This window comes from Mesoplodon densirostris, chromosome 5 (assembly GCF_025265405.1).
Source record: "Mesoplodon densirostris isolate mMesDen1 chromosome 5, mMesDen1 primary haplotype, whole genome shotgun sequence".
Lineage (NCBI taxonomy): Eukaryota > Metazoa > Chordata > Mammalia > Artiodactyla > Ziphiidae > Mesoplodon > Mesoplodon densirostris.
Window position 1 is genome coordinate 134,003,531 of NC_082665.1, and position 27,689 is coordinate 134,031,219.

The 27,689-nt window shown below is 35.1% G+C and overlaps 1 protein-coding gene across 1 annotated transcript in view; it reads left to right on the plus strand.

The window, feature by feature from the left end:
* The window catches only part of DHX36 (DEAH-box helicase 36), a 53,528-nt gene extending 26,116 nt beyond the window's left edge, over positions 1-27,412 (plus strand). The window contains exons 10-25 of the mRNA XM_060099511.1: positions 1,329-1,469; positions 1,754-1,856; positions 2,238-2,325; positions 5,124-5,179; positions 6,628-6,692; positions 7,415-7,558; positions 10,046-10,163; positions 11,160-11,258; positions 15,781-15,954; positions 16,103-16,189; positions 17,131-17,214; positions 19,369-19,468; positions 19,561-19,651; positions 22,792-22,912; positions 23,569-23,721; positions 24,123-27,412. Of these exons, the coding sequence (XP_059955494.1) occupies positions 1,329-1,469; positions 1,754-1,856; positions 2,238-2,325; positions 5,124-5,179; positions 6,628-6,692; positions 7,415-7,558; positions 10,046-10,163; positions 11,160-11,258; positions 15,781-15,954; positions 16,103-16,189; positions 17,131-17,214; positions 19,369-19,468; positions 19,561-19,651; positions 22,792-22,912; positions 23,569-23,721; positions 24,123-24,308 (1,810 nt within the window). The 3' untranslated portion in view covers positions 24,309-27,412. The remainder of the gene's footprint in view (positions 1-1,328; positions 1,470-1,753; positions 1,857-2,237; positions 2,326-5,123; positions 5,180-6,627; positions 6,693-7,414; positions 7,559-10,045; positions 10,164-11,159; positions 11,259-15,780; positions 15,955-16,102; positions 16,190-17,130; positions 17,215-19,368; positions 19,469-19,560; positions 19,652-22,791; positions 22,913-23,568; positions 23,722-24,122) is intronic.
* Positions 27,413-27,689: the final 277 nt, after the last annotated feature.

Here is a 27,689-nt window from a genome sequence, read left to right on the forward strand (position 1 = left end):
GTTTTCAGCAGAGGCCCCCAGCTGTTCCTTTCCCACAAGAAGAGCTGCACTACAGGGAAGTAGGGAAGAAAGTAGGTGAGGTGTTATGGAGGGTTGTGATTGGGTTCTTGGGGAGGGGGGTTAAAGGTTACCTCTGTTTTTGGAATTGCTGGGAAGGGAGCCAACTCTGGGTCCATCCTGCTGACTAGACTAATCTCTGTCTCAGGTTGCCCTACCTCACGTTGGTGCCTCTATATGTATCGAAGACTTAGGGGAATCCTGGGTCACAGGTACTGAATAGGGAAGGGGATTGATTAATACTTTTGGTGTGTCTGCTATGTGTCAGGCACTGTGCTTTATCACTTTTTTTTTAAATTCTCATATAATACTGTTAAAAGAGTATTAATCTCTCAAATAGGGAAACTAAAGACCAGAGGTTTATACCTTGCCCAAGGTCACACAGCTAGTCAATGGCAGAGCAAGGACATCAGTCCCATTCTGTCTGACTCACGAAGCCCATGCTCCAAATCCCCCATTCCACCTAGATGCTCTCCTCCAGGTGAACTCTGAGGTGCTTTGGGGTTAAAGTGTAGGTTCATTTTTCTTTGTCCCTCTCTACTCCCATGCCTCTGAGAACCCACTTATGGTAGGTGACATTCTTGGGCAGATATGCCCTCTGTTTGTAGCAGTCACTGCAGCATGGTGGAGTCAAAGCATAGCACTGGACTGACACGTAAGAGATTTGAATGCTGATTCTCGCTCTGCTATTAGCTATGTCTGTGAGACTGAGCAGAACTAAGTAGTTCTCAATACTGTAGATCTCTATACTGTCTGAATCTCCTGGGGCACTAATTAAAATTCCTGGATTAGCAGACCCCAGCCAGACCTACTGAATCCAAATCACAATATAGGATTTAGGAGTCTGTTTTACAAACTCCCCAGGGGATTCTTATGTGCACTCAGGTTTGGAAACCTCCTATATTCAAAATCTGAGTCTTCTAGGCAATCATTAACTTATTTTAGACTTACATTAATGTTAACTTTTGATGTAAAAGCAAATTCAAACTTAAAGATGGAAGTTACTCTAGTTATTTTTAAATTTTTATTGCTGAAGATGATCTAGAGGTTTATATACTTTGATAGAGAAGAATGATTTTTATCTAAAATGTCATTTTATATGTTAATACTTGGCACTAAATCTATGTTTAGCATTCACTAGAAAGGATAGTGAAGATGTTCTTTAAAGTTTCTTTTTAAAATCCTAAATGTAAAAAAGTCAGAGATATTGACTATTAGCTAAAACCAGAGTTTCAAAAAAGTGAAGCTATTAAAGAATGTTTTTATTTTAGATATGTTCCAGAACAAAAAGAACACAGATCCCAGTTTAAGAGGGGTTTCATGCAAGGGCATGTAAATAGACAAGAAAAAGAAGAAAAAGAAGCAATCTATAAAGAACGCTGGCCAGGTTATGTAAGGGAATTGCGAAAAAGGTAAGTCTGTTTTGTTTGAAAGTGAACACGGTGGCTAAATGACTAAAACAGAAAGCAGGATTGTCTTGATTTTGTACACATTTAAGGATAGCATTGCAAGTCTCATATTCTAGCTGAATACTCTACTGATTTGACTTGTAAACACTATCATAATCCCAGTAATTCTTTCCTATTTATTGATTATGTTTTCCCATTTTCAGATTGAGTTAATTATAAGATTTTACAGCAAGTTAAACTTCAGGAAACTATCAAGTATTTCATGGCTTTCTATTTGACTTTGATAGGTATTCTCCAAGCACTATAGATGTTTTAGGAATGATGGATGATGATAAAGTTGATCTGAATTTGATTGCTGCCCTTATTCGATACATTGTTTTGGAAGAAGAGGTTAGTTTTGTTTTTAAGTTTCAAAATTGAAATATAATTTCAATTTTATTTTTGTATCAAGCCCGTAAAAAAAGAAAATTTTCTTAAATGCTTTAAAAAAAAATAACCTATGGAAGAAATGGCTTTTGACACCAGAAATAGGAATTTCAGAAAACCAAAAGATTTAGGCATTTGATCTGTTTGAAGAAAAGACTAAACAAATGAAATGTCTGGATTATAAATCCTATTTTTAAAAAGTGAACTTACATTCTTTAGTTATAATTAGTAACTAAAGTTATCTTGAGCTAGTATAATTTTAATGAAGGCTTAATTGTGCACAGAATTGTACTTGGTGTATTTTTTTATGTGATCCTTTGTAATGGTTCTTTCCCCTCCATATAGGATGGTGCAATATTGGTCTTTCTACCAGGTTGGGACAATATCAGCACTTTACATGATCTCTTGATGTCCCAAGTGATGTTTAAATCAGGTATTATAGAAATACATTTTATTGTAATTCCAAGAGTGGTACTTGAATCGTACGTAGCCTGGTTATTTTCTTTCATTTGAGCTTGGTGGTCTTAGTCCAGGTTGGGTTTTTTCAAAAGTTGGATCTTACTTTTTTCTTTTTTTGTTTTTTTTCTTGGAAGTTCTGCGTCAGAGATGAAGATGGTAGGTATGTAGTGAAGTTCCTTATTTAGTATTATGGTGAGACTATTTTTCCTCTCTTCCTAAATTTGCCTAATAAAATTTGAGTTCATAAAGTTAAGATGTTGGTTTTGAAGTTTTTGCTTTTTCACTCACTTCTGCATTTAGTTGGGCAGAAAAGAAGTTTGAATTTATCCCTTAGTCCACTATATCTCAGCTGACTACACAGCAGAGTCACCCATGGCACTTCTTTAAAATGCAGATACCCACATCCCAAAATATTAGAATGTGACCTGAACATCTGAATTAAAAAAAAAAAAAGTCCTTAGGTGATTCTGATTGTTTAGCAGCATGTTTTGAGAGGTATAACCTCTTACATCTTAGAGAAATGCATGGGAACATTTTTCTCCTGTGAAATTCAGTTAAAGCTTTTTCAGGAATCATCATTAACTTTAGCAAAGCAAATTCTATTTAGTATTTTATAGTTCTGAATATACTTCCTAACCTTACTCTTTTGAAGTGCTTTTGATACATTTTATTTTTACAGAACACTAAAAAATATTTCGATCTAATTTTATTGGCTAAAATATTTTTTATTCTTTGTTAAATCCCATCATGGTAATGCCCTCAAGGATTCTCTATAATTAAAATTATTTATAATTATTAATAATTTAAAATTTATTAATAATTTAAAATTATTTATAATTAGAATTATTTATTCTCTAGCCAGAAAAATATTTTTGTCTGATCACCATGATTCCTCTCTAATGAAATACTGCTTTCTCTTTTCCTTGTCATTGATAATCTTTCTCTATAGAAAAAGTATAGCCGTGATTGAACTATACAACGGAATTATTTTTTTAAACAATTGAATACTTTTTTGACTGAACCTTCCAATTTTGGCCTTTCCTTCCCCCGTCATAAACACTATTGTATGATCTACTTTTAGTTTTAAAAAATATGGGCGTGTATATATTTTCCTAGAAAAATGCAGGGAAGGTCATTTTGGGGGGAGTGGGGAAAGGGTGTGACATTATACATTATTATAATTGACTTGATTAACTTTCTAATTGAATTATTCTCAAGGATGGAGGTATTAATTTATACTTCTACCACCAGCTTAATTTCTTTTAAAGGAAATCTTTCAAAAATTTAACATACCTAATCTTTAACATCATCTGATAATCGTCTATAATCAGATTTTCCCATTTTTCCCCCTGAAGTGTCTTTCACAGCTAGCTTGCTCAGACTATAGAAAAAGTCAAACTGATAGATCGTTTACTCTAGTTCTAGAACATCACTCCCATCCTCCCCTTACTTTTCCCATAGCGGAAAAGATTAGGTCTGCAACATTTGGGAACTGTCTGAGTCTTTATGGTATCATTTCATTTGATCCTCTCTTACCTCTATTCCCTTGCAAACTGGAAGTTATATCTGAAGGCTTGATTCAATTCGAGTTAAGTATTTAGAGTTGATGTATTTCATATCATGTCACAGAGACAAGTAATTAAGAGCATTCTTTTTTAGCAATACCAATTGTTTGACAGCATTTTACTGCTTTTTAAGTTCAGAGGGGTCATAGAGAGTCTATGGGGGAGCACCATATCTCCTTTGAATAACAACAGTTCTTTATCTGGGGGAAATACAGCTATCTAGGGGTCATTTGGCCACTCTTGCTGGAGATGTAAGTCAGGTTGCACTTTGCTAACTATATCTAACTGAAATTTACCCTTGCTTCCTTAACATTCCCTCTCTTTCCCATTACCGTATTACATCAAACTTTCTGTCTATTGGCTAATAATCATGAATGGGCTTGAGCAACTTCATTTTGAAAGTTAAAACTTCTTATATTCCTAACAATTATTTTTTTTTAATGTGGGTCACTTTTGGAATGTATTACATTTAACCAGTGCTATTTCATTATTTTTAAGTAGGACATGGAAATTTAGTAAGTAATTTGCTTTAAAAATTTAAATATTCTTTGTATGATTAAAGTAGGATTACCCAAAGTCTACAAACATATTCATCCATATTAAGCAAAACCTTTGGTCTTCAGTTAGTGGTGGGAATGGAGTTAATGATTTTTTTTAGTATAATTTGAAAAGAGAGCTTCCAACTGTTTTAAGCATTCTTTAGGAATTTAGAATTAACAAAAAAATATTAACAAGAACATAAAAAGAATAAAGTTGGTCTGATTATCAGGTGGCTTAGCATCTGAATTCATTGTTCCATATATATATATATTTTAATAAATTTATTTATTTATTGTCTGCATTCGGTCTTCGTGTTGCGCGTGGGCTTTCTCTAGTTGCGGAGAGCAGGGGCTACTCTTTGTTGTGGTATGTGGGCTTCTCATTGAGGTGGCTTCTCTTGTTGCAGAGCACGGGCTCTAGGTGCGCGGGCTTCAGTAGTTGTGGCTCGCAGGCTCTAGAGCACAGGCTCAGTAGTTGTGGTGCACGGGCTTAGTTGCTCCACGGCATGTGGGATCTTCCCAGACCAGAGCTCAAACCCCATGTCCCCTGCATTGGCAGGCGGATTCTTAACCACTGCGCCACCAGGGAAGTCCCTGTTCCATATTTTTTTGATGGAGCTTTTCTGCAAGTATCTGTCTTAAAGTTTAATTTTCTTTTTAATTTTCAGACAGGTTTCTTATTATACCTTTACATTCACTGATGCCTACAGTTAACCAGACACAGGTATGTTGTTAAATTTATCTTTCAAACTGCGGCAGGCTTTAAGGACTGCTTATTGTAGGTTTTATTTTCTTTTATTATTTAAGGCACATTTTCAAATAGTAATCCATATTAAAAAATACTTCTTTGAGAACCTCTGCAAATGAGTCTTCAGGGAATGATTGCACAAAAAGTTGAATAAGAGGGTAATACACAAATCAAATTAGTTTTGTCAGCATTAGGGAAATGTTTAAAGATTGGCTTTACCAAGAACTTGTTTGGGTTTCCTGAATAAAAGAAAAAGGTATGTGAATACCAATAAAAATAACTCAACCTAGAAATTAATACAGCTTGATATTTGAAATTTTGATTAACAGAATTAGTACATTTGCAGGCATGAGATTTCAATAACGTATTATTATGGTTTTGGATGTTTTGGGTCTGTCAGATGTAGGGATTTCTCTAGTTAGAATGAACACTGCTTTCTCAAAGGCAAGGTGATTTTCTAGTGTTTGAAGTTCCCGGTAGAATGAGATGGATCCATTTTTCCACTCTTTGTAAGAAAACATCATGACATTTTTTATTGAGAGCTTTTTAATATCCTTTCTGCTGGTACCTTAGTCCTGCCAGCTGGATTAGATACAGAGTGCATACCTGAGGGAAGAGAAGAGGAAAGAAAGAGAACTTTTGATTCCAAAGATTGGACAAAATTGTATCCAGTGTGGAGGTACTGCCATCTCTGACACCTTCACCATAAATTATTTATTCCTTTGCTAGAGAATATGTGACCAGACTGGCAAACAACATTTTCTTTATTGATTATCACTTTTATAAACGAGGGGATAAGTTTATGCATTTTTTTGCTTTTCGGCCAAGGTGGTACTTGCCATCATGACATTGTAGGATTTGCTATGTGAAGGGGATTTTTTTTTTTAATCCAGTCCAGTCAAAAAGCTAGTACACGGTAGCACAGCCAGCTGACATTCATTCTGATGATTGGGCATCTGCCTGGTTGGTTGGTGATCTTACCTTTATACTTTTGGGTAATTCATAATTCTTATCTTTAAACTTCTGTCCCTCTTCCTTAAAAGTTTGCTTATACAATAAGACGTTTATACTCTCCAGCATTTGTTAAAAAACAAAATTATCATATTTAAATATCATTAGTAATTTATATACTACTTAAATATCTATAAATTCAAATTATTTCTATATTTATCACATTTCATTTGAAATCTTGTTTGTGGTAAGGTTCTGACATCTGTGGGAGATTCAGTTTGGTTTACCAAAAGAATTCTGTGGTATTGAAGATAATGTATACCGTATAAATATATCTATAAATATTAGGTGCATATGTCAGTGAACACAGAATTGCTAAAAATGAATAGTACCTGAAGTAATTCCTCTATTTGCAAGAATGATGTATCAGAAGTTCGTTTACTTTTGGGATTTTGATGTATTTATTCTTACAGGTATTTAAAAGAACCCCTCCTGGTGTTCGGAAAATAGTAATTGCTACCAACATTGCAGAGACTAGGTAAAAATTGTTTTAATTACCAACTACTGATGATTACATTAGTTTTGAGCCCCATAAATTATTAACATACTTTAATCTTTTTCTTCTACAAAATACTTTGTAATTTCTTAAAAGTAAAGCTATTTTAATTTAGTTATGGTAGTGAACATAGGTTTTGTGGGGTTTTTTTCAACGTATACTAATGTTCTAGCCTCTTTAGAAATAGCCTATTAAGTGGTTGTTTTAACGCTTTCCTAAAGAAGCATGGGAACTGAGGTCAGTTTTTCTGGTTGGGAGTAGAATTGTTTGGTAGTTTGGTAATTAGTTATATACAGCATTTAAAATATATTGTATTCCCTTGGAGGTGCTATTATACCAGTATGTCGCTGCAACAGATTGTTCTGTGGAAACTGATACTAAATCATGGAACTGGAGGGCTCATAAAGCTAGGTACAAAAGTCCTCAGGCAAGCTGTGAAGTTTGTCTGTAGGCAAATAAGAATTTAGCACATGATCTGTAAGATTGGCCCTATGTGCTGCCACTGAAGCTGCTGATGCTGCCTGTGATTTGGTGCTTGATCCCCCTTATGTTGGTAACTGGGAAGAGTGGTGAAAATCCTGAACTGCTAAAAATCAAACTGATTTAATAAAAAATGCTTTAGAATCCCTGTTTGTAGGCCTGTTATCAGTTAATGTATTTTTCATGTTTTTTTAACATTTTTTATATATTTATTTTCCAAACAGCATTACCATAGATGATGTGGTTTATGTAATAGACGGAGGAAAAATAAAGGAGACACACTTTGACACGCAGAACAACATTAGTACGATGTCTGCTGAGTGGGTTAGTAAAGCTAATGCTAAACAAAGGAAAGGTCGAGCTGGAAGGTAAGATGGGACCTTTGAATGAAGCCTTAAAAACCAAAAAAAATTTTGTGTAGCAAAATGTGTTGGTGGCATTTAAAAATATTTAGAACAGTTAGTTACCTTTCATATTTTTTAAAACTAACTGCAGCACGTTTTTAAATGGGAAAGTTGTTTTAATCATAGCTGCTTCGGAAAAACTATCTACCAAGTTTTCTATTTTATGATATTTCTACCTCTAATTCCTCAGTCTGGTTAATTAAAATTAATATTCTTTATTCTTTATGTTATTAGCTATATTACTTATAATTGTTTCTTTTTAAAAAGCATATATTACTAATAATGATAGCTATTAATAATACTTGAATGTCAGATCATCTCATAGATACTTTATATACATTAACTTGCTTAATCCTTACCACAGTGCTATGAAGTGTAGGTTATTATCTCTATTTTAAGGGTAAAGAAATTAAGGTACAAAGAAATTAAGTCATCTGTCCAAAGTCACACAGTTTTTTAAGTAGCAGAGCCAGGATTTGAAGCCAGGCAGTCTGGCTCCACAGTCTGGACTCCTCATCAGTATACTTCACAGCTGTGCTGGTTTTTCAGTCTCAGTTACCAATGAAAACACAGGGAAAATACCTTTTCCCCACTGATGTGGTGATAGCAGAAGAAAGAGAAATATCTCTGTTTTAATGGTAGGAGAAAAGATTTGCCTTTAACACAAATAATTGCACTTACTATTTGCTGTAATGCATACTTCACAGTATTTTTACACCCTTACTCATATGAGTAGTAGAATCATGCCTGGAGTTTTAGAAGAGAGTTTTTATTTTGCCTCTTACATGTAGAATAAAAAGATTCCTATTAATCTTCAAATACTGCCTTAAGTAAGGAAAGGAGAGTTGAAAGAAAATTTTACAGACCATTTTATCAGTCCTTTAAGTTGGTACTATATCTTTAAAGCTCTGACTCACTTGCTATGATCTTTGCTGATTATCCCAGTATAACTTGACTTCCAGGTAATTTATTAGATTATGCAGTTGGTGCTGTTGAGCATAGTCATGGCTTAATTCACGAAGTGTACCTTCTAATCAGTTAACCAGGGCATACCTTGATTGGGGACCTAGCAGGATTGGAGTTTCCCGTGCAGACCTGTCATTACTGGATACTGATTCAAAAAGTATTCACTGTGGTGAATGGGTTTTGGCACACTTTTATAAATGAATAGTAAACACACTAGGTACACTGGGCCTTAGATTTGATCCATGAAAACAATTATGGAAATAGAGTAAATGAAGTATTACATTTTATCTGATTCTTCATCCCCACTATCCTGGTGAAGGTTAACTGGAATTACAGTGGGTTTTTCTCCTAATTGAAGTATAGTTGGTTTACAGTGGTGTGTTATTTTCTGGTGTACAGCAAACTGATTCAGTTATACGTATATATGTATATATACACACACAGTGTTTAATTCAAATGGAAAATAGTCCCTTGTGGGCTCTCTAGATATAAATTCCTTTAGCAAAGCTAATTAGATTGATAATTATGTTGAAGGCCAGAGCAAACTATATTAAATACCTGGTCCTCAGTGGAGACCCTCTTACTTTTAGTTTCTGCAGACATGTAATATACTAGATAATGGGTCTTTGTAGACTCGTGACAGAAATAGCTGAGATTTTTAGAATTAATTTATTCCTATAGGAAAAGGGTCTCCCCCTCCTTTAATAGCAAGCACCTACAGAAATACTTTATTCTGCTTGAAGATAAATGAATTCATTAACCTCTTCATATCTGTCCTTAACATTGTACAAAGAATAGTATCATTCAGGTCACTAGATGCAAACAATAACCATTTCCAACATCCCTCTGAAAACGCAATAAATAGCACATACCTAAAAGCTTTTAAAATAATATAGACAGGTTAACATAATACTGGGATTTGTTACATAAAATGCTCACAAGGCCAAAGAGATTAACCTACGTATACTGCTGTTATTGTGAATAGAAGTCTGGAATCTGTAAGATAGAAACAGGGAACCAAATTATTGGTAGGGGGAGGCAATCCTGTGTCTTTTATTTTTTTTATTTTTTTTTTTTTTGCTGTACGCGGGCCTCTCACTGCTGTGGCCTCTCCCGTTGCGGAGCACAGGCTCCGGACGCACAGGCTCCACGGCCATGGCTCGCGGGCCCAGCCGCTCCGCGGCATGTGGGATCTTCCGGGATCGGGGCACGAACCCGTGTCCCCTGCATCGGCAGGCGGACTCTCAACCACTGCGCCACCAGGGAAGCCCCCTGTGTCTTTTAGAACTAGGACTTAGGGTTAATGGATTTAAGCTTATTCAAAACAGGTGGGGAGAAGAAATATGTGATTAATAAAAATGAAATAATAAGTAAATTAGTTATGGTGTGGCTTGAAAGAAATATTGACTACTTCCCCTGCCTAGTCTTTTCTCTGGAGTTCTAAAAAGTCACTGATAATACACCCCCCGCCCCTTTTTTTTTAAGAGTTCAACCTGGTCATTGCTATCATCTGTATAATGGTCTTAGAGCAAGCCTTCTAGATGACTATCAACTGCCAGAAATTTTGAGAACGCCTTTGGAAGAACTTTGTTTACAAATAAAGGTAAATTAGCTGGGAGAGTTAAGAAAGTAAATAGGGTTCTATTTTTCAGCATCTTTTATAGAGGAAAGTAGTATACTAATCTGCCAGAGAGAATTTTTACCATGCGTTTGTTTTCCTCTCTGTGTTAGTACGGTTGATCCTTGAACAGCGTGGGGATTAGGGTTGCCGAAAATCCACTTGCTGCCTTTTCTGCCTCAAAAACAAAGGAATTGATAAATGACTCGCCCAGGGGTGGTTAGTTGAAACAGTTTGGGTAGAATCAGGACTCAAACCCTAGTTCTTTTGATTTTACATATTGTGACCTCTAATTGAACACAAACCTTTCCCCATGCTTAGTTAATTTAAAAATTTGTAAAATAAAAATGCAAGTACTATATTTATTGAAAAAAAATCTGTGTGTAAGTGGACCCATGCAGTTCAAAAAAGGTCAACTGTAAATTATATGTTTTAAAGCTTTGATCAGATACTGACTAAACAGTTTTTAATTACATACTGCTCTGGAGCCAGACTACCTGGGTTTGAATCCCAAATCATCCTGTGGCAAGCTGGTTCTGTTATATTGGGCAAGTTATTTAAATTAACTTCATATAAAATTCTTAGAACAGTGTCTGGCACATAGTAAGTGTTCAGTAATTGTTAGCTACTGTTATTATGTCTTAAGATCCCTCATTATAGACTACTTACCATTTTTTCAGCATCTTAATGTATTTTGATAAAATTAGCCGCCTTATTTTGTAGGTAATTGGTAGTCACCTCGTTTGTTGAGATTTTAACCAGCTACTTTTCTCATTAATAGAGTTGGTGGGTGTTAGAAAGTAGTATGTTGGCCTTTAAACATGTTTTTATAGAATCACAAATATTTACTTATTCTGGTAAAATAACTAACTTTAAAATCGTGTATAGGTTTGATGCTTTATTTTGAGTCAGTGACACAGGCAGGATTAAACTGTTAGGTCAATATATGATATATGTTTAATTATATTTGTCTCTCCCCAGATTTTAAGGCTGGGTGGAATTGCTTACTTTCTGAGTAGGCTAATGGATCCACCATCGAGTGAAGCAGTGTTACTTTCCATAAAACACCTGATGGAACTGGTAAGTTTGATTTTTTTTTAAATTCTAACTTAGAGTGTTTAAGTAAGTAAGCCAGCTAATTATAAAATTTACTTTCATTATGGCAAGGTAGGCCAATGAATGTGCAGTGCCAGATTGATTCACTCTTTGGCTATTCGGCTTGGAGTATGAAATATAAATTAGAAAGTTATAAAATGATACCTTTGTGACTTTTCTTATACTGGGCTCTTTCCACACAAGTTTTTTCATTATAGGCCTGATTTTAAATTACATAAAATTTTGAAATCTTTCAATTACTGGTCCTCTTCATTTGTATTCTAGAAATGAATTTGGTTGCTTTATTCTACTCTTTCTGATTACCATAATGTTTTTAGAGCTTTTGTCAAATTCAGGTAACTTAATAACAGTATGAACATTTTATAAAGGCAACTCTTCTATTTTTGAAGGAATACTAGCAGGTGGCTTTTCTCCAAAATATTCTATCCCCCGACCTATCATTTTATTCTTACAGCTTTTTTCCTTAGTTTCTTTTATGAAGTCAGTGTTTTGAGGAACTAGTTTCAGTGTCTTCGTCAAGTGACCACTTAGTTGGTAGCCATCCCTGCATGAGACCATGTTGAGAAGTGGCACAGGACTGGAGAGAATTAGTGAGTGAGTTAATACCCAAAGTGGAGAGAAAGAATAGAGCTGTGCTGTCCAGCACAGTAGCCACTAGCCACAGGTGATTGTTTAAATTTAAATTTTGAATTAAATTACAAATTCAATATCTTGGTTACACTTACACATTTTAGATGTTCAGTAGGCACATATGGTTAGTGGCTACCACATAATCAGTGCAGAAATAGACATTTCTGTCAATGCTGCAAGTTCTGTTGATTAGTACTGGGTTAGAGGATGCTGACGATGTATTTTACGTATTTCAGTTTTATTTGTGCCCATCCATGTAGATAAATTTGAGAATTTGGTCCGTGTAAAAATAAGCTCTTAATGTGAATATTAAGTTGTTTAAATGAAAAGCACTGTAACTTATCTGACCATCTTTGTTGGAATTTGGATTAGATTTAGTGGGGCTACTGGTATTTTAGGAAGCAGTGTGGTTTTACTCCTGACCTCTCTTCCCCTCCAGACTTTTATCGAATAGAACAGCAGTAGAGAGCTACGGGGAGATGAGAGAATCAACGTATTATTTGTGGTAGAGACAGACAACCAGAGGACGGCTGGAGTCTGAAGCCAGGGTGGGATGACTTCCTCTCTCCCAACTGAATTTAAGAACCAGTCTTTACTTAGCCATTTGTAGGCAACGAAATTGTGAAAAGGCTTGGAAAATCCTTGCCAACAGTAGGGTCTGAAGCCTACATTTTGAAAAAAAACTTACTGTGCAATACAGCATACCCATCCAGGGTAAAAGAGCAAAACAAAAATGTCCAGCTTAATGGTTTATCACAAAGTGAGCACTCTTATTTTTACTCATGTCAAGAAGTTAAGAACATTTCCAGTATCCTAAAAACCAACTTCCTACCCTCGCCCAATTACTCTACTCTCAGGCTCAAAAATAACCTCTATCATGACTTCAGTGGTAATCTCTTGCTTGTTTTTCTTTATGGTTTTACCATACCAGTATACATCTCTATAAAGAGCTGAGTTTAACTTGGCCTTTTGTGAACTTTACATGAACTCACACGGGATGTGGGTGTTTTTTTTTTTTTTTTGCAGGGGGAACAGGGTTCTGGATTCTTTCACTGAAACACTGTGAGATTCATGTGCATTATTGCTTTCAGCTATAGTTCATTCATTTTCATTTCTTTACCATATTTTATTATATGACTACTGAAAGGCATTTTTGTTATTTCCAATTTGAGGCAGTTACATATAGTGCTGGTATGACTGTTCTTCAATATTTATTGTTTCTTGGCGCACGTGTTGTAAGTATTTCTCATGGCTGTACACTTGAGTGAATTCACTGAGCCATAACGTATGTGTATGATTAACTTTGGTAGGTAATGCCCAACCATTTCCCAAAGTTGTCAAACTACTTACACTCCTACCAGTGTCAGTGGTAGGTGAGCATTCTCAGCTCTGTAGCATCACCAACCTGTAGTCTTTTTTTCTAAGCATGTTGATAGGTATGTAGTAGTTTTGTGGCTTTAGTTTGCATTACCATGACTACTGTTGAATTGTAGGCAGCTTTTTATGCTTATTGCCCATTTGGATAGTCTCATTTATAAATTATTGATGCCTGTTTTTCTGTTACGTTGTAGGAGGTCATTATATACTTTTTGTGTACTCTTGATCTGAGCCTTTTGTCAGCTGTGTATTGCACATGTCTGTATTTTTACCTTTTCACTTTTTAACAGTGGTTTGATAAACGGAAATTCCTAATTTTAATGTGGTCAAATTTATCAGTCTTTTTCTTTAATGTTACTGCTTTTTGTCCTTTAGTTTTTCTCTACCCTGGAGTCATGAGGGTATATTGTTTTAACTTTGTTTTCTTTTTCACACTTACCTGTATAATCCATCTGCAGTGGATTTGTGTGTGTAGGTGAGGTAGGAATCAAAGTTTTTTAGATATGTAGAGCAGTTGACTGAAACCATTTATAGAAAAGTTCATCCTTTTCCTCTTTGTTCTGCAGCCATAGTCATAGATCAGGTGTCTGTGGATTTATTTGTCTGTTTGTAGGCTCTCCTTTATTCTATTGGTGTATATTTCTATCTTGAGCTGGTGTCACACTGCCTTAATTACAGTATTGAGTCTTACCAAACAAGAACATGATCTGTCCCATTGATTTAGTTATTTAATCTCTTGGTGTTTCAGCGTTTTCTGTGTACTATAGAACTTTTTAAAAGATTTATATCTGGTTTGTGGTATTTTTGGATTATATTCAAACTTCAAAATTTTTCATTTTCTTGTGAGTCTGATATACAGAAATCAGATTGGTTTTGAATGTTGACCTTGTATTCATCAACGCTGTGAAACCCACTTACTCTGATAACTATAAGTAGATTTTTTATTTATTCCTTTCCAGCTGTCATCCAGGATCCTTAGTACAATGTTGAGCAGAAGTGTTATGATAGTGTGCATTCTTACATTCTTATTCTCAAAGGAAAAGCTGTCAAAAATTCGTTGAGCATGTTTTTTGAAGATTTTTGGTAGAAACTATCAAATTAAGGAAGATTCTATTCTTAGTTTACTAAGAGATTTTTATCATGCATGGATAATGGATTTTATCAAATACCTTTTCTGCCTCTAATGAGATTATACAATTATGCTGTTTTTTATGTTAAATTTGTAATATATTGAATTACGTTGATTTTTTCAATTGTTAAACCAACTTTCATTCCAGAAACAAACCTATCTTGCTGGGATTCAGTATGCCATTATTTTATTTTGAGTTTCTCATGTGTAAGATTATTTAGTTTCCCTTTCTCCAGATGTCCCTTGTCAAGTTGGTACCAAGATTATGCTAGGCTCAGAAAACAAGTGGAGAGTTTTTGTTTTTTTTTTTTTCCTATTCTCTGAAAGAGTTTTTATAAGATTGAGGTTATTTTCTCCATAAATGTTTAGTAGAGACCTTTGTCTGGTGAGACATTTGAGTTATTTTTGTTGTTTTTTAATTTAAATTTTTATACAGTTTTTAAAGGTTACACTCCATTTACAGTTATTACAAAATATTGGCTATATTCCCCATGTTGTACAATACATCCTCGTAGTCTGTTCTACACCCAATAGTTTGTACCTCCCACTCTCCCACCCCTATAACAAACTAGTGGTTGGTTGCCAGCGAGGGGGGGGCAATTGAGTTATATTTTTTATTATTTTTGTTGTTGTTCAAATCTTGTTATTTTGAATGTATACTAGACATTGTATTTACAGAGGTCTTTGTAGATAAAAACTTGGAGCTTGGGGTGATGGTAATTTCTTCCAGAGAGGATTTATGTTGCTTCTTCTGGGAAAAGATGCCCCAATGTTGGGTTCACTTCCTTGGACTTCTGTCCCTCCCCTAATCCTGGACTTGTGATTTTTGTAATTCTTTTGTAACTCCTCAGTCTTCAAGCAGCTTTTCCATCTGTGCTCAGTAGGATGGTTGGATCAAATTACCTAGGTAGTCAGAGCAGAAGTCACCCTGTTGTGGGGGTTCTAGATAAGTATTTTATCTCTTGCTCTCCTGTCTCATGTCTCCTAAAGTACTAGAATCTAGGGGCTATGCATTCTATATTCCAAATATGTAGTAGTGTCTCATTTTTTGTTTTATTTCTCCTACAACTCTTATACTTTACTGGGTGATTTTATTTGAAGACTTACTGGTGTGTTATTTCTCTCATTTCTCTTCCATCATTTATAGTAAAGCCAAGTTGTTTCTGTTTAAATAAGTTTCTAACCTTTGCTGACCTCAAAACTTATGTTGCAAACTTATGTTTTGATGAAGAGAACTAAAGCTGAACAATATGAGAGCATTTGGACTTAAGAGTGGCCTATTATTTTTTCTTAAGCAAACTAAAATGTGGTGCTTACAATGTGTTTTAAACATAAACTCTTACTTTACAGAACGCTTTGGATAAACAAGAAGAATTGACACCTCTTGGAGTCCACTTAGCACGATTACCAGTTGAGCCACACATTGGAAAAATGATTCTTTTTGGAGCTCTGTTCTGTTGCCTTGACCCGGTGCTCACCATTGCTGCTAGTCTTAGCTTCAAAGATCCCTTTGTGATTCCATTGGTAAGAAAGATACAAGTAAAAGGCCAGGTATTTTTAGATACACAGGGTAGTTGTTTGCTTAGATAGATTTTTCATTGGCTTTTTATTAGAATGCCATTCTCTGTTATATACCATCAGAGCAATTTAAGTTGCCTTCATCTGTTTTAAGGGAAAAGAAAAGGTCGCAGATGCAAGAAGAAAGGAATTGGCAAAGGATACTAAAAGTGATCACCTGACAGTTGTGAATGCATTTGAGGTAAAAGGAATATATTTAAATTTTTAAAATCTGTATTATAGTTATCAGGAATAAACTGCTAAGTGAGAATGCCTAAAATTAGGTGAACATTTGGGAGAAAAATTGTACATCATTTTTCAATTTTGTGATAGCTCATTACATTTACCCTTTTGGAAAAAAGTCTGTATTTGTGTTTTGATAACAATAGAACAAGTGAACAATTTATTTTAAAATTTTATTTGCTATTATTCTTTTGTATCTTTGTCTTACTGACATTTATGACAGAAGGTCCCTTTTTGTTCATTAATAAACTATACCTGTATTCAGATTTAACATTTTTGATAGAGCATGATAGTCATGCACACTATTCAGGATAAAGAGGCTTTATCTCTTATAGACAGGCTTATCCGAGGATAAACATTTATCATCCATCTTTACAACATTTAAATGTAATTTGGTGTATAGAGACAGCATCTTTTTACTGTAGTTCTAGTCTCAGTTTTGTACTACGTATTATGGGAAAGTTTATATTTTTTTTCTTTTGAGCTCATTCAGTATTTTCTTTTTTCCCATCTTCCCTCCTTCTCTAGCTTAAAGCAAAGTAAAACAATATATTTTTGAAGTTGAAAATATATAATAGCATTGAAATTTGTTCAGCAAAGTGCTCATTTTGATTAATACAATCATGTACAGAATGGTGCTATTTTATGTAAAATGCACAGTATGTTACTATATAACTTGCTTTTTTTGTGTAAAGAAAGGTCTGCAAATTCAGTTTTGGTTATCTCTTAACGACTAGGATCATGGGGAGTTTATGTTTTTTTAGTTTGTTAATTTGGAAATTCTTTGAATTTTTTACAAGAAAATGAAATATCAGTAGAAAGTAAAATTATTACCAAAATAAAGACAAACTGGTAAGCAGTCTTTGCTTTGGGGAACAATATCAATACTTTTCTTCGTAGGGCTGGGAAGAAGCTAGACAACGTGGTTTCAGATATGAAAAAGACTATTGCTGGGAATATTTTCTGTCTTCAAACACACTGCAGGTAATGGTGAATGTTTTGAAGTGATTCTCATATGTTAGGTTAGGGACTTATATGTATTTTGTGTAGTCAAATCTATAGCAAAAAGTTAAGTTTTTGCTTAACTTTTGTGTGAGTTTGTCTTATGAAGTTGAATCATTATACAGAATCATAAAAGGAATCTTTATTAAATCAACTGCAACAAAACAAAAAGGGTGTATAGCATAATAAACAAAAAACTGATGTCTAAGGAAAAACATGAGTCCAGAGTTTAGCAGGAAAACACAGAGAGGTTCGATTACTGTTCCTGCACCCACACTTTAGTTGCCATTTTGATAATTCATCCTGAAAATTTTCACTAATACTCCTAAAATCTGTTTTAAAATCTCAGATAGAGCGAGTATCTTTTCTTTAACTTTTGACTTAGTGTAGTGAGAAAATACTGGACATGAGGCATTTGTGAAATAGAAGAAAGTGAACAATTAATAGGGCAGATGCACATCAGACTTCAGACTCTGCACTGAACTGGAGAAGTGATCTCAAGCCAGTGGGAGTAGAAATATCCTCACCTTCCCCCATTACATGTACACTCCATCTTTGTGGCATAGATTTAACAAATCTATGGGAGTAAAAGAATCCAGAATCTAGCATATTTAATCAAAAGTGCCCAAACATTAACAGAATGAAAAGAAGGGTAATGACTGAAAGATACTACAGCCAATGGAAAAAAGGTAATAGGTGTCTCTACATAGAAAATTTAAGAGTAATTGAATATGTATTTAGAGATATATTGTAAGAACATTTCCCTTAAGTGGAAAAAACGAAGTACAGTATGAAAAGATGGTTGACTCCAACCAAGTGTTTTTTGAAAATATTATATCCAGTCAAGATACTAATTCAAGTATAAAGAAAAATGACAGGCATTCAAGAAAGCACTTGAGATACTGTGCTCATGAGTTGATCTTGAAATATTTACTGACAATGAAATGCTGCCTATTAAGAAGTGAATCAGAAAGAATTCAGGAATGGAGAGTACATGCTAAGTCAGCTGGTGGTAGATACTGAAATTAAATATGGAAAAATGCAAAACAGTATTGGGAATTATGGATACAGTATAAAAGTTATTATCCTGAACAATATAAAATAATGGTGATAGAAACCAGGAGATGACCTAGAGAATCAGTTATAAGAGAATGTAGGTGGGGAAACTAAAGTCACATAATTCATAAAAGGAATATGTACTTAAATGTGACAATTTTGTTTCTCATAATCTCTTACTTTAAGCTCACAAGGATCCTTTATTAAATATCTCTTATGATTATAAAAATGTAAGATCCATCTAGTTCAGTTTCATTTCTTTTTAACTTCCTTAAATTGAACTAAAATTAATTTGAATGCTTTTATAAAAACAGCTTCTGTATTTACGTTATCCCATGGTTAGGGATAGCATTTTTGTCTAATTCTTCTGTCCATATAAATGCATAGTGTGTGCAATATTATTTACTTAGTTAATGATATTTCTGACAGTATTGAGATTAGGGTAGTCTTCTTTTGTACCTTGCTATACTACTTGAATGCTTTTTATAATGAGTCATGTATCATTTTTACCCAAAGAGTGATTTTTCTTATAAATAAACACAAGAAACAGGCCTTAAGCTTTTGTGCCAGGATGTAACAGTAGTTACTTTTCAGTAGTATATATATGGATGTTGGTTATTTTCTCTATGCTTTCCTGTTTTTTTTTTTTTTCAAAATATGGGGTAGAGAGCAATTTTGAAAATTATGAGCCTTTTTGTAAACTGAAGTAATCCTTAAACATCAGTTGTTATTCCCTACAGCAGGCAAGCCTTAAGATTGGACAATAAATATTTTTTGGCTTACAATCCATACAGTTTCTGTTGCAACTGCTCACCTCTGCCACTATAATGCAAAAGCAACCAAAGATAGTGTGTAGATGAATAGGTGTTGTTTTGTTCCAATAAAACTTTATTGACAAAAACAGGTTTTTATAAATTTTGTAGTTTACCAACCCCTGCTCCAAAACATCACAATTTTGCAAAAGTGTTTCATAAAGCAGGGAAAGCTCAAAGCTAAATTTATTTATGAGTACATGCTTTATAACCCCTGTCAATTTGTGTGAAAGGTATTCTAGTTCTGTTTGTTACCATTGCTCCCTAGATGCTGCATAACATGAAAGGGCAGTTTGCTGAGCATCTTCTTGGAGCTGGATTTGTAAGCAGTAGAAATCCTAAAGATCCAAAATCTAATATAAATTCAGGTAAAGCAGAAAATACAGTGTAAATAACTTGCTGCTGTTGTCAGTTGTATCCGTATTTTACTTTTTTTTCTCTACCTTCCCACCCCCAATAGATAATGAGAAGATAATTAAAGCTGTCATCTGTGCTGGTTTATATCCCAAAGTTGCTAAAATCCGACTAAATTTGGGTAAAAAAAGAAAAATGTAAGCATTGAAGATTATTATGAATTATTTGTAGTTCTCTCAAACTTTCGAAACTCTCTACTGCAACAGGGCTTATATTGTACATTTGTTCTTACTCATAATAGGGCCATATTCTTTTTTTTTTTTTTTTTTGTGGTACGTGGGCCTCTCACTGTTGTGGCCTCTCCCGTTGTGGAGCACAGGAGCACAGGCTCCGGACGCGCAGGCCCAGCGGCCATGGCTCACGGGCCCAGCCGCTCCGCGGCATGTGGGATCCTCCCAGACCGGGGCACAAACTCGCGTCCCCCGCATCGGCAGGTGGACTCTTAACCACTGCGCCACCAGAGAAGCCCAGGGCCATATTCTTGTTACTGTTGGTCATTGAAGAGAAGGCAGACTGTTTACCGTGGGCATCACTTTCCCTCATAGCACATCCCTGGAGTCTGCTCCTTCACCACCCATTTTTCCCAAAGAATGTTAGTGAAATATAATCAATGTAAATTTGAGAACAGTAAGCCAGCTATACCTTGTTTAGAGTAAATTTTGTTTCAGGATTTTTTTTTCCTGTCTTTTAAAACAAGTAATTTTCTACTTGAGCTCTTTGAATAAAAATGTGATTTTACTATTTTGAGAAATAAAGTATAACTTTAAATGTATGTACAAATAGAGTCAGCCTTAGTAGTAATTGGAGACAACAAATAAGGCATATTTTTGCCCAGTAAAAGAATTCATTCCAGTGAGGAAAAAGAGAAACTGAAAGTCACAAATGGCTAGTGATATGTGAATTGGTGCCACCCTTTTGGAAGACAGTTTAGATTAGAGTTGTGTATCAGCAGTCATTAAAATAGTCACTGGCCCTGTGGATTCATAAGTGAATATTTTAATTTAATATGTACTAAGGAAGTAATTCCAGATGGTTTTTGACAGGTATATTGTAAACAACATAGATGTCTAGTATCAGTGGGGAAATTATGGTTTTATACGACCATATTATATGGCATTTCTGTTAGGCATATAAAACATCACTGTATATTGACATAAAATATTTGAACTGATGTTAGATGAAAAAGTTGGATGTTCTGTAAACATGAAAAAATATAGACCTCAGAGATAGCCTAGAGTGCAGCAGTGCAGTGGTTCTCAACCTGGGTGATTTTGCCTCCCTGGGGACATTTGACAATGTCTGCAGACATCTGTGGTTGTTATAAGTGGAGGAGTCTGTACTACTAGCATCTAGTACATAGAGGTCAGGGATGCTACTAGGCATTTCATAATGCACAAGACAGCCCCCCACAACAGAAGATTCAATATGTCAAGAATGCTGACGTTGAGAAACCCTATTCTCACGTGGAAGATTATGGGTAACATGAATTTTAATCACTGAAGTTGGATTATCCACATTTTAAGTGATCTGAGTACTTTTTTGACATCAGTACTTCTTCATATCTATCCCTAAACTTACAGGTAGCTTAACAGAGAGACTCCTTGAAATACAAACATTTTATATATCCCTCTGCCATCCTGGGGAGGCTTTATGAAAGACAGGTAGTTCTCTTTGGGTTTATGCTTTGTTTTGGTCTAGTGCAGGGGTCAGCACATTCTGGCATACTGGCTAAGAGTTTAAGTTTTCGTTGGAACACAGCTGTGCCTGTTTGTTCACATGTTGTTTGTGCCTGCTTTCCAGCTGCACTAGCAGAGTTGAGTAGTTGTGACAGAAGGTCCACAAAGCATAAAATATTTTCTCTCTGGTCCTGTATAGAAAAAGTTTGCCAAACCCTGCTGTTCTGGTGATGTAGGGTTGCAGGATGGCATTGGTTAAATTGACTGTGCGGTGAGGAAGAACAGTTGCTGATTTTATTCTGAATAATGGCTCATGACTGTGATTCAGATTTTGGTAGACATATTATGGATTCTTAGAACCATGAAAAAGATGCTCTTAAAAACAAAGAGGAAGGATTAATGGATTATCAGCTTTGTTTTGTAATTACCACTTACTGTATAAACTATCAGACATCTCCCTGTTGAATAATATTAATTAAAGACTCCTACAAATTGAGGTGAAATTTTTGTGACCATCGAAGGAAGGACCCGTAAAAATGGAGAGATTGAACTAGAGCTGTGTACATTTATTCCAAGTATTCCTGTTTTGAAGGGGGGGCAGTTCAGTGAATGTGAGACCATTTAAAACATATTTTAGAATAGGTTTTGTGGGGGGTTTTTGTGTTTTTTTTTTTGCGGTACGCGGCCCTCTTACTGTTGTGGCCTCTCCCGTTGCGGAGCACAGGCTCCGGACGCGCAGGCTCCAGATGCGCAGGCTCAGCGGCCATGGCTCACGGGCCCAGCCACTCCGCGGCATGTGGGATCTTCCCGGACTGGGGCACGAACCCGTGTCCCCTGCATCAGCAGGTGGACTCTCAACCACTGCGCCACCAGGGAAGCCCTAGAATAGGTTTTTAAAAACCAGTTTTAACTAACTCCCTTTTAAACAAATTTCTTTTTTCTTTTTTTTCTTTTTTTTTTTTGTGGTACGTGGGCCTCTCACTGTTGTGGCCTCTCCCATTGCGGAGCACAGGCTCCAGACATGCAGGCTCCAGATGCGCAGGCTCAGCGGCCATGGCTTACGGGCCCAGCCGCTCCGCGGCATGTGGGATCTTCCTGGACCGGGGCAAGAACCCGCGTCCCCTGCATTGGCAGGTGGACTCTCAACCACTGCGCCACCAGGGAAGCCCCCAAATACTTCATTTTTAATTTTAGATCATTTCACAGAGTTATTCTGTAAATTGACAGCTGTTTATCAGTATCATGATTTACAGTAAAATGTAGACTCTTCTCTTGGTCTGATTCACTTAGAATTATATCAGGTATTTCATTTTTTGTACTTTACTGGTACAGTATATATACTAACATTACTAGGGAATATTTTGTCATCTTTCTAATATGTTGAGTAATTATACCTATAAGAAAAGGATTTTGTATGATTTAGAGTATTCTTATTTAGCCAATTATTTTTCCATGTCTTATTAAAATAAAAATTTGGAAATTTATATTGCAAAAATAAATTGAACTCATCTGTGGAGTTTGTTTTGATTCTGGGATTAGTTTGGAATCCTCTAGAGTTTTGTTTTGTTTTGTTTTTAAACTACATTTTAACTTCTTTAAAGGGTGAAAGTTTACACAAAAACTGATGGACTAGTTGCTATTCATCCCAAATCCGTTAATGTGGAGCAAACAGAGTTTCACTACAACTGGCTTATCTATCACCTGAAGATGAGAACAAGTAGTGTAAGTGAATACATAAAATAACCATGGGTCTGAATAACAGTCTTGTAGTTTTAAAATTGTATAGTTTTCATAATTATAAACAAAATTTATTTTCTTTAAAAAAATTTTTTATGACATGACTTAATACCTTCTTTAAGCAGATAACCTGTACTTTTAATGTGCAGATCTGTCATGATGTATCTTTGTATTTTAATTAATTGGGATGGTTATTTGATTTGCATAATTTTCTTTCAGAGCCTGCTTTCAAGCCATACTGGCATTTTATGGTATATAAGAGTTTACACTTCTCAGAGAATTTTGTTGGCCTGTCAATATACAAGTATTGGTCAGAATATTAAGTGGGAATTCTTGATATATAAATAAAAAGAACTTCAGCTACATTAGTGTTTTGGTTTTATCACTTAGGAAATATTTTGTTTACAGAACAGTGCTATTGATTGAATTGAAACAAAAATATAAAACTCCTTTGTTCTCTGAAGAATAGCTTGTTTAAATGGTATTTCTTCAAATTTAGTCTCTGTAATTACACTAAAAGGATAATACCTGTTTTAGAAGGAAAGCACTAATAGATTGATACTAGTGATATTATTGAATTAATGTGGCAATAATCCTTTCAGACTCCTTAATGTATTAATTTGCCTTAATTCTCATTATAGATATACTTGTATGACTGCACAGAAGTTTCTCCATACTGTCTCTTGTTCTTTGGAGGTGATATTTCCATTCAGAAGGATAATGATCAGGAAACTATTGCTGTAGATGAATGGATTATCTTTCAGTCTCCAGCAAGAATTGCCCATCTTGTTAAGGTGACTGACTTTACATGATTTGTCTTTGATTCTGCATACAAGTTAGTATGTGGTCTTGTGGTTTTGTTCTTCCAGGTGTTACACATGTTACGTTAAATATTTCTTGCTTTATTTCAACAGAGGAAATTGTGTTGAGAAATTGATTCATAGTTTTTCTGAATTGTTTTCTGAGATAGTTACAGACCAACCATTCTAAATGGCTCAGTGTGATGAAAGTTTGTATTTTTTTACTTAAGTTGGCTACTCATAACCACACTTTAGTTAGTTGCTCATTAGATATTTCAGTCTTTTTGTATAATAGCTTATTAAATTTCTTGTACCAGCTGAAGTCACTTTTATTTATTACATTGTTTGATAGTACATCTGCCTTTGTTGAACATGTATAATTTTTCCAACTTCAGGAATTAAGAAAGGAACTAGATACCCTTCTGCAAGAGAAGATTGAAAGTCCCCATCCTGTAGACTGGAAGGACACTAAATCCAGAGACTGTGCAGTACTCTCAGCTATTATAGACTTGCTCAAAACACAGGAAAAAGCAACTCCCAGGAACTTGCCACCACGATTTCAGGATGGATATTACAGCTGACGGCTTTTCTGTGGTGCCCTGAAAAGCCAGTTTGATAGCCATTTTCCATCATGGTTTAACTCTTGACTAGATGTCAAACCCCAGGACATGAATAATTTTCATGTGTAAGGTAGAAACCTGCAGTAGGTAGTAAATACAGACTTAATGTGCATGAGTTAACAATGTCATCTGTAGCTATTACAAATATACCATAAAAAACAGTTACTCTTTAGTGGTCATGTCCACATTTTGAGAGTATTCCTCTTATATATTTTGAATGTTGTACCACTTGAGAAATTCCTTTGTTCTGTTATGAAATACTAATCTCTCTGCCCACAATGACTGAGTATAGAATCAGTAAAAATAGAATGGTTAGCCAAAAAGCAGTATCAAATAAGAATTTGAACACATCCACATTTCTTCTAATGAAACTTCTATCAGAAGTAAATTAATTTTTTGTAATAAAGCCCAGTATTTAATAAAATGTACAGTGTGTAAATCTCAGCTAGCTTTTTGGGTTGCTTTCTGCATCTCCACCTATCCCTTGGTTTATCTGATGGTTTTTTATCTTAGAATATATTTGTACCACTTTTACATCACCCTGTGCAGTGTAATGTAGCAGTTGAGAGCATGGGTCTAGAGCCTATCTAAGTTCAAATTTTAGCTCCGTCATTTACCACATATCTTAGGCAAATTACTTGGCTTCTCTCGGTTTCCTTTTCCTTATCTGTAAAATACAGGTAACAATTATGAGGATTAAATATGTTATCTTATATGAAGTGCATAGACTAGTGTCTGGCATGTATTGTGTACTAAGTTATAGTTATTATTTGAAACATTTTTAAAATAACAATCCATTATGTTAGACTTTTCTTCCCCATGCTCTGAGTGCTATTTTACCCTCTCAGACAGTGGAAGCTATTGTGACATGTACTGTATGTTTTCAGCCCTGTCAGATTTTGACAAATACTGTTGGTTGCTATCCAATAGCCATTTTGTCCCTCCCTTCCTGCTTGCTTGGTCATGTGTCCCCTCCTCTGTGCAGCCTTGTTCCCAGGGATGTTGGACCCTCTTCCCCAAGGATGAATTGGATTGTTCTAAGCCAGTCATGCATGGTCATTTTCTCCTTATAAGTAACTGATGAGGCATGAACATGTGAACCTGTCCTGGCTAATGGCAGCTGAGAAGAGATCTGCAAGGGGGCATCTGAGAAGATTTTCCTCACTTTTAGACTTAAAGAAGGAAATTCTGTGTTCCTCCTTTGGACATTGTTTTGTCTGACTCTGGCACTTGGAACTGCTGCAACCCTCTTAGGATCACAAGGTTGGCTCAGCGGGCAGGTGGAAATCACCAGAGTCCTTGATAATGCTAGTGAGCTGTTGAATTATCCGGACTCTGCAACTGCCCTGCACATGGACTTATTCTGACGTAATAAACCCTTCTTTGTTCTAGCCACTTTTAGTAGGGTCTTTTGTATAACTTGGCAGAAGGGTATTAACTGAAACACATACTATCCATTGTTTAATGTTTGCTGAGGCTTCTATCACTTATTTTGTGATCTAACAGTTTGACCCTTTGTCTGAGAAAAGTTGTAGTACTGGAAATACTGCAAAAAGAGGCATAGGAAGAACATCCTGCTGCACCCTAAAAACTACAGATTTTATTGTGCCTTCCAAAGAAGCCAAAGGAAAGGAGTATCGTATGATGACTGAGATTGATTGATAATTCTATGATGATCTTAACAGCACTGGTTCAGGTACTGCTTCCATTTCTGGGAATGTATGTCAACCTATCATTGCCTTCTAGGGTTCTGAATGTATTTGTGTGTTCTAACTCCATTCTCTTGGCTCGTATCCCAAAAGTGATCTGCCTCTCACTGAATTCTTGTACTGGGTCATTTTGTGGCATATTAGTTTTGCCCCTAAACTGAATTGAAGGTGATCATTAGGTCCTATTCTATAAGAACGTTTGTTTTTATGTTTGTGCCTTTTTTTTTTTTTGGCTTGCTTTTACTATCCAGTTTAAATTCAGTCAGTTGGCCAAAATGGTCTTGGCAGAAAGCATTTAAAAAATCTGTAAAAACAGATTACTAGTTAATTGGCTGCATGTTCATAGACAAATATTTAATCTCCATAAATGGGGAAAATGTTCCTGCAGAACTGTTTAATAGATGAGCTATTCAGAGAGATCAAAGGAGTTATCACCACCTCCAATTTATGTCTTCTCTATAGCCAGTCAAGATGGAAATTTTGCCTGAAGGTGCTATTTATGTTTTTCTTTTGTTTACAGAATAAGGTGTTATTTAGTGAAAAATGTATTCCAGGTCTCAAAACTATCTGCTATTTGGTAGTTTTAAAGAATAAGATACTAAATTACGAAGAAAACTATTTGCCTCACCATTCTGAGTGATACCAAGGATAACTCTTAAAAAAAATGACCCTGAAACAGAAACTTACAGAAAAACAAAAGAAATAAACCACTGGATAATCTTTACGAAGTGTCTTCGAAAAGTGAGTCCATGCGACACATTTCCTAATTCATTAACTTGGGCAAAAGCTCTAGATACATTTATACCAATATTGCAAGTGATTTACACTTCTTCATTTTTAAAACAAGGTCCACCCTACAAGTTAGAAATCATAGAAGAGCTATAGCAAGAATTTATTTTAGTACTCCATTACCCAAAGTAAATGGTAATTTTCCTTCCCCTCTTTTAGCTCTGAGTTTGTGTATATTTTTAAGTAACTGATCATGTAGTATAATCATATATTTATAGTATGCTAATTGTTTTTACATGGCATTTTAATTCTGATTTTAAAAGTACATATTCATTATAGAGTATCTGGAAGTGCAACATATAAAAAATGTTACTGCTGTTACAAACTCTTTTTAAATAAGCTTTAAGATATTATTTTATATATAATAGTTACCCAAGTATAATTCTGTGAATTTTGTCAAATGTATAAAGTCATGTAATTGCTATCACCACAATCTTGATATAGAACATTCCTGTCACCTAAGAATCTCCCTTTTTCCCCTTACAGTCAATCCCCTGCTCCCACTGGCAACCATTTGGTCACTAGTTTTGCCTTTTCTAGAATTTCAAATAAATGGAACCATATGTAGTCTTTTGTGTCCAGCTTCTTTCACTTAACATAATGCTTTTGAGATATTTATGTTGCTGTGTATATCAGAAGTTAGTTCGTTTTTTATTATTTAGTATTGCATTGTATGGTTGTACCTGTTGATGGACTTCTTAGTTATTTTGTTTTTTTGCTATTATAAATAAAGCTGCTATGAATATGTGTATACAGGTCTATGTGTAGATAGATGTTTTATTTCTCTTGGGTAAATACCTATGATTAGGATTGTTGTGTCATAGAAGAAATTGCCAACCTGACT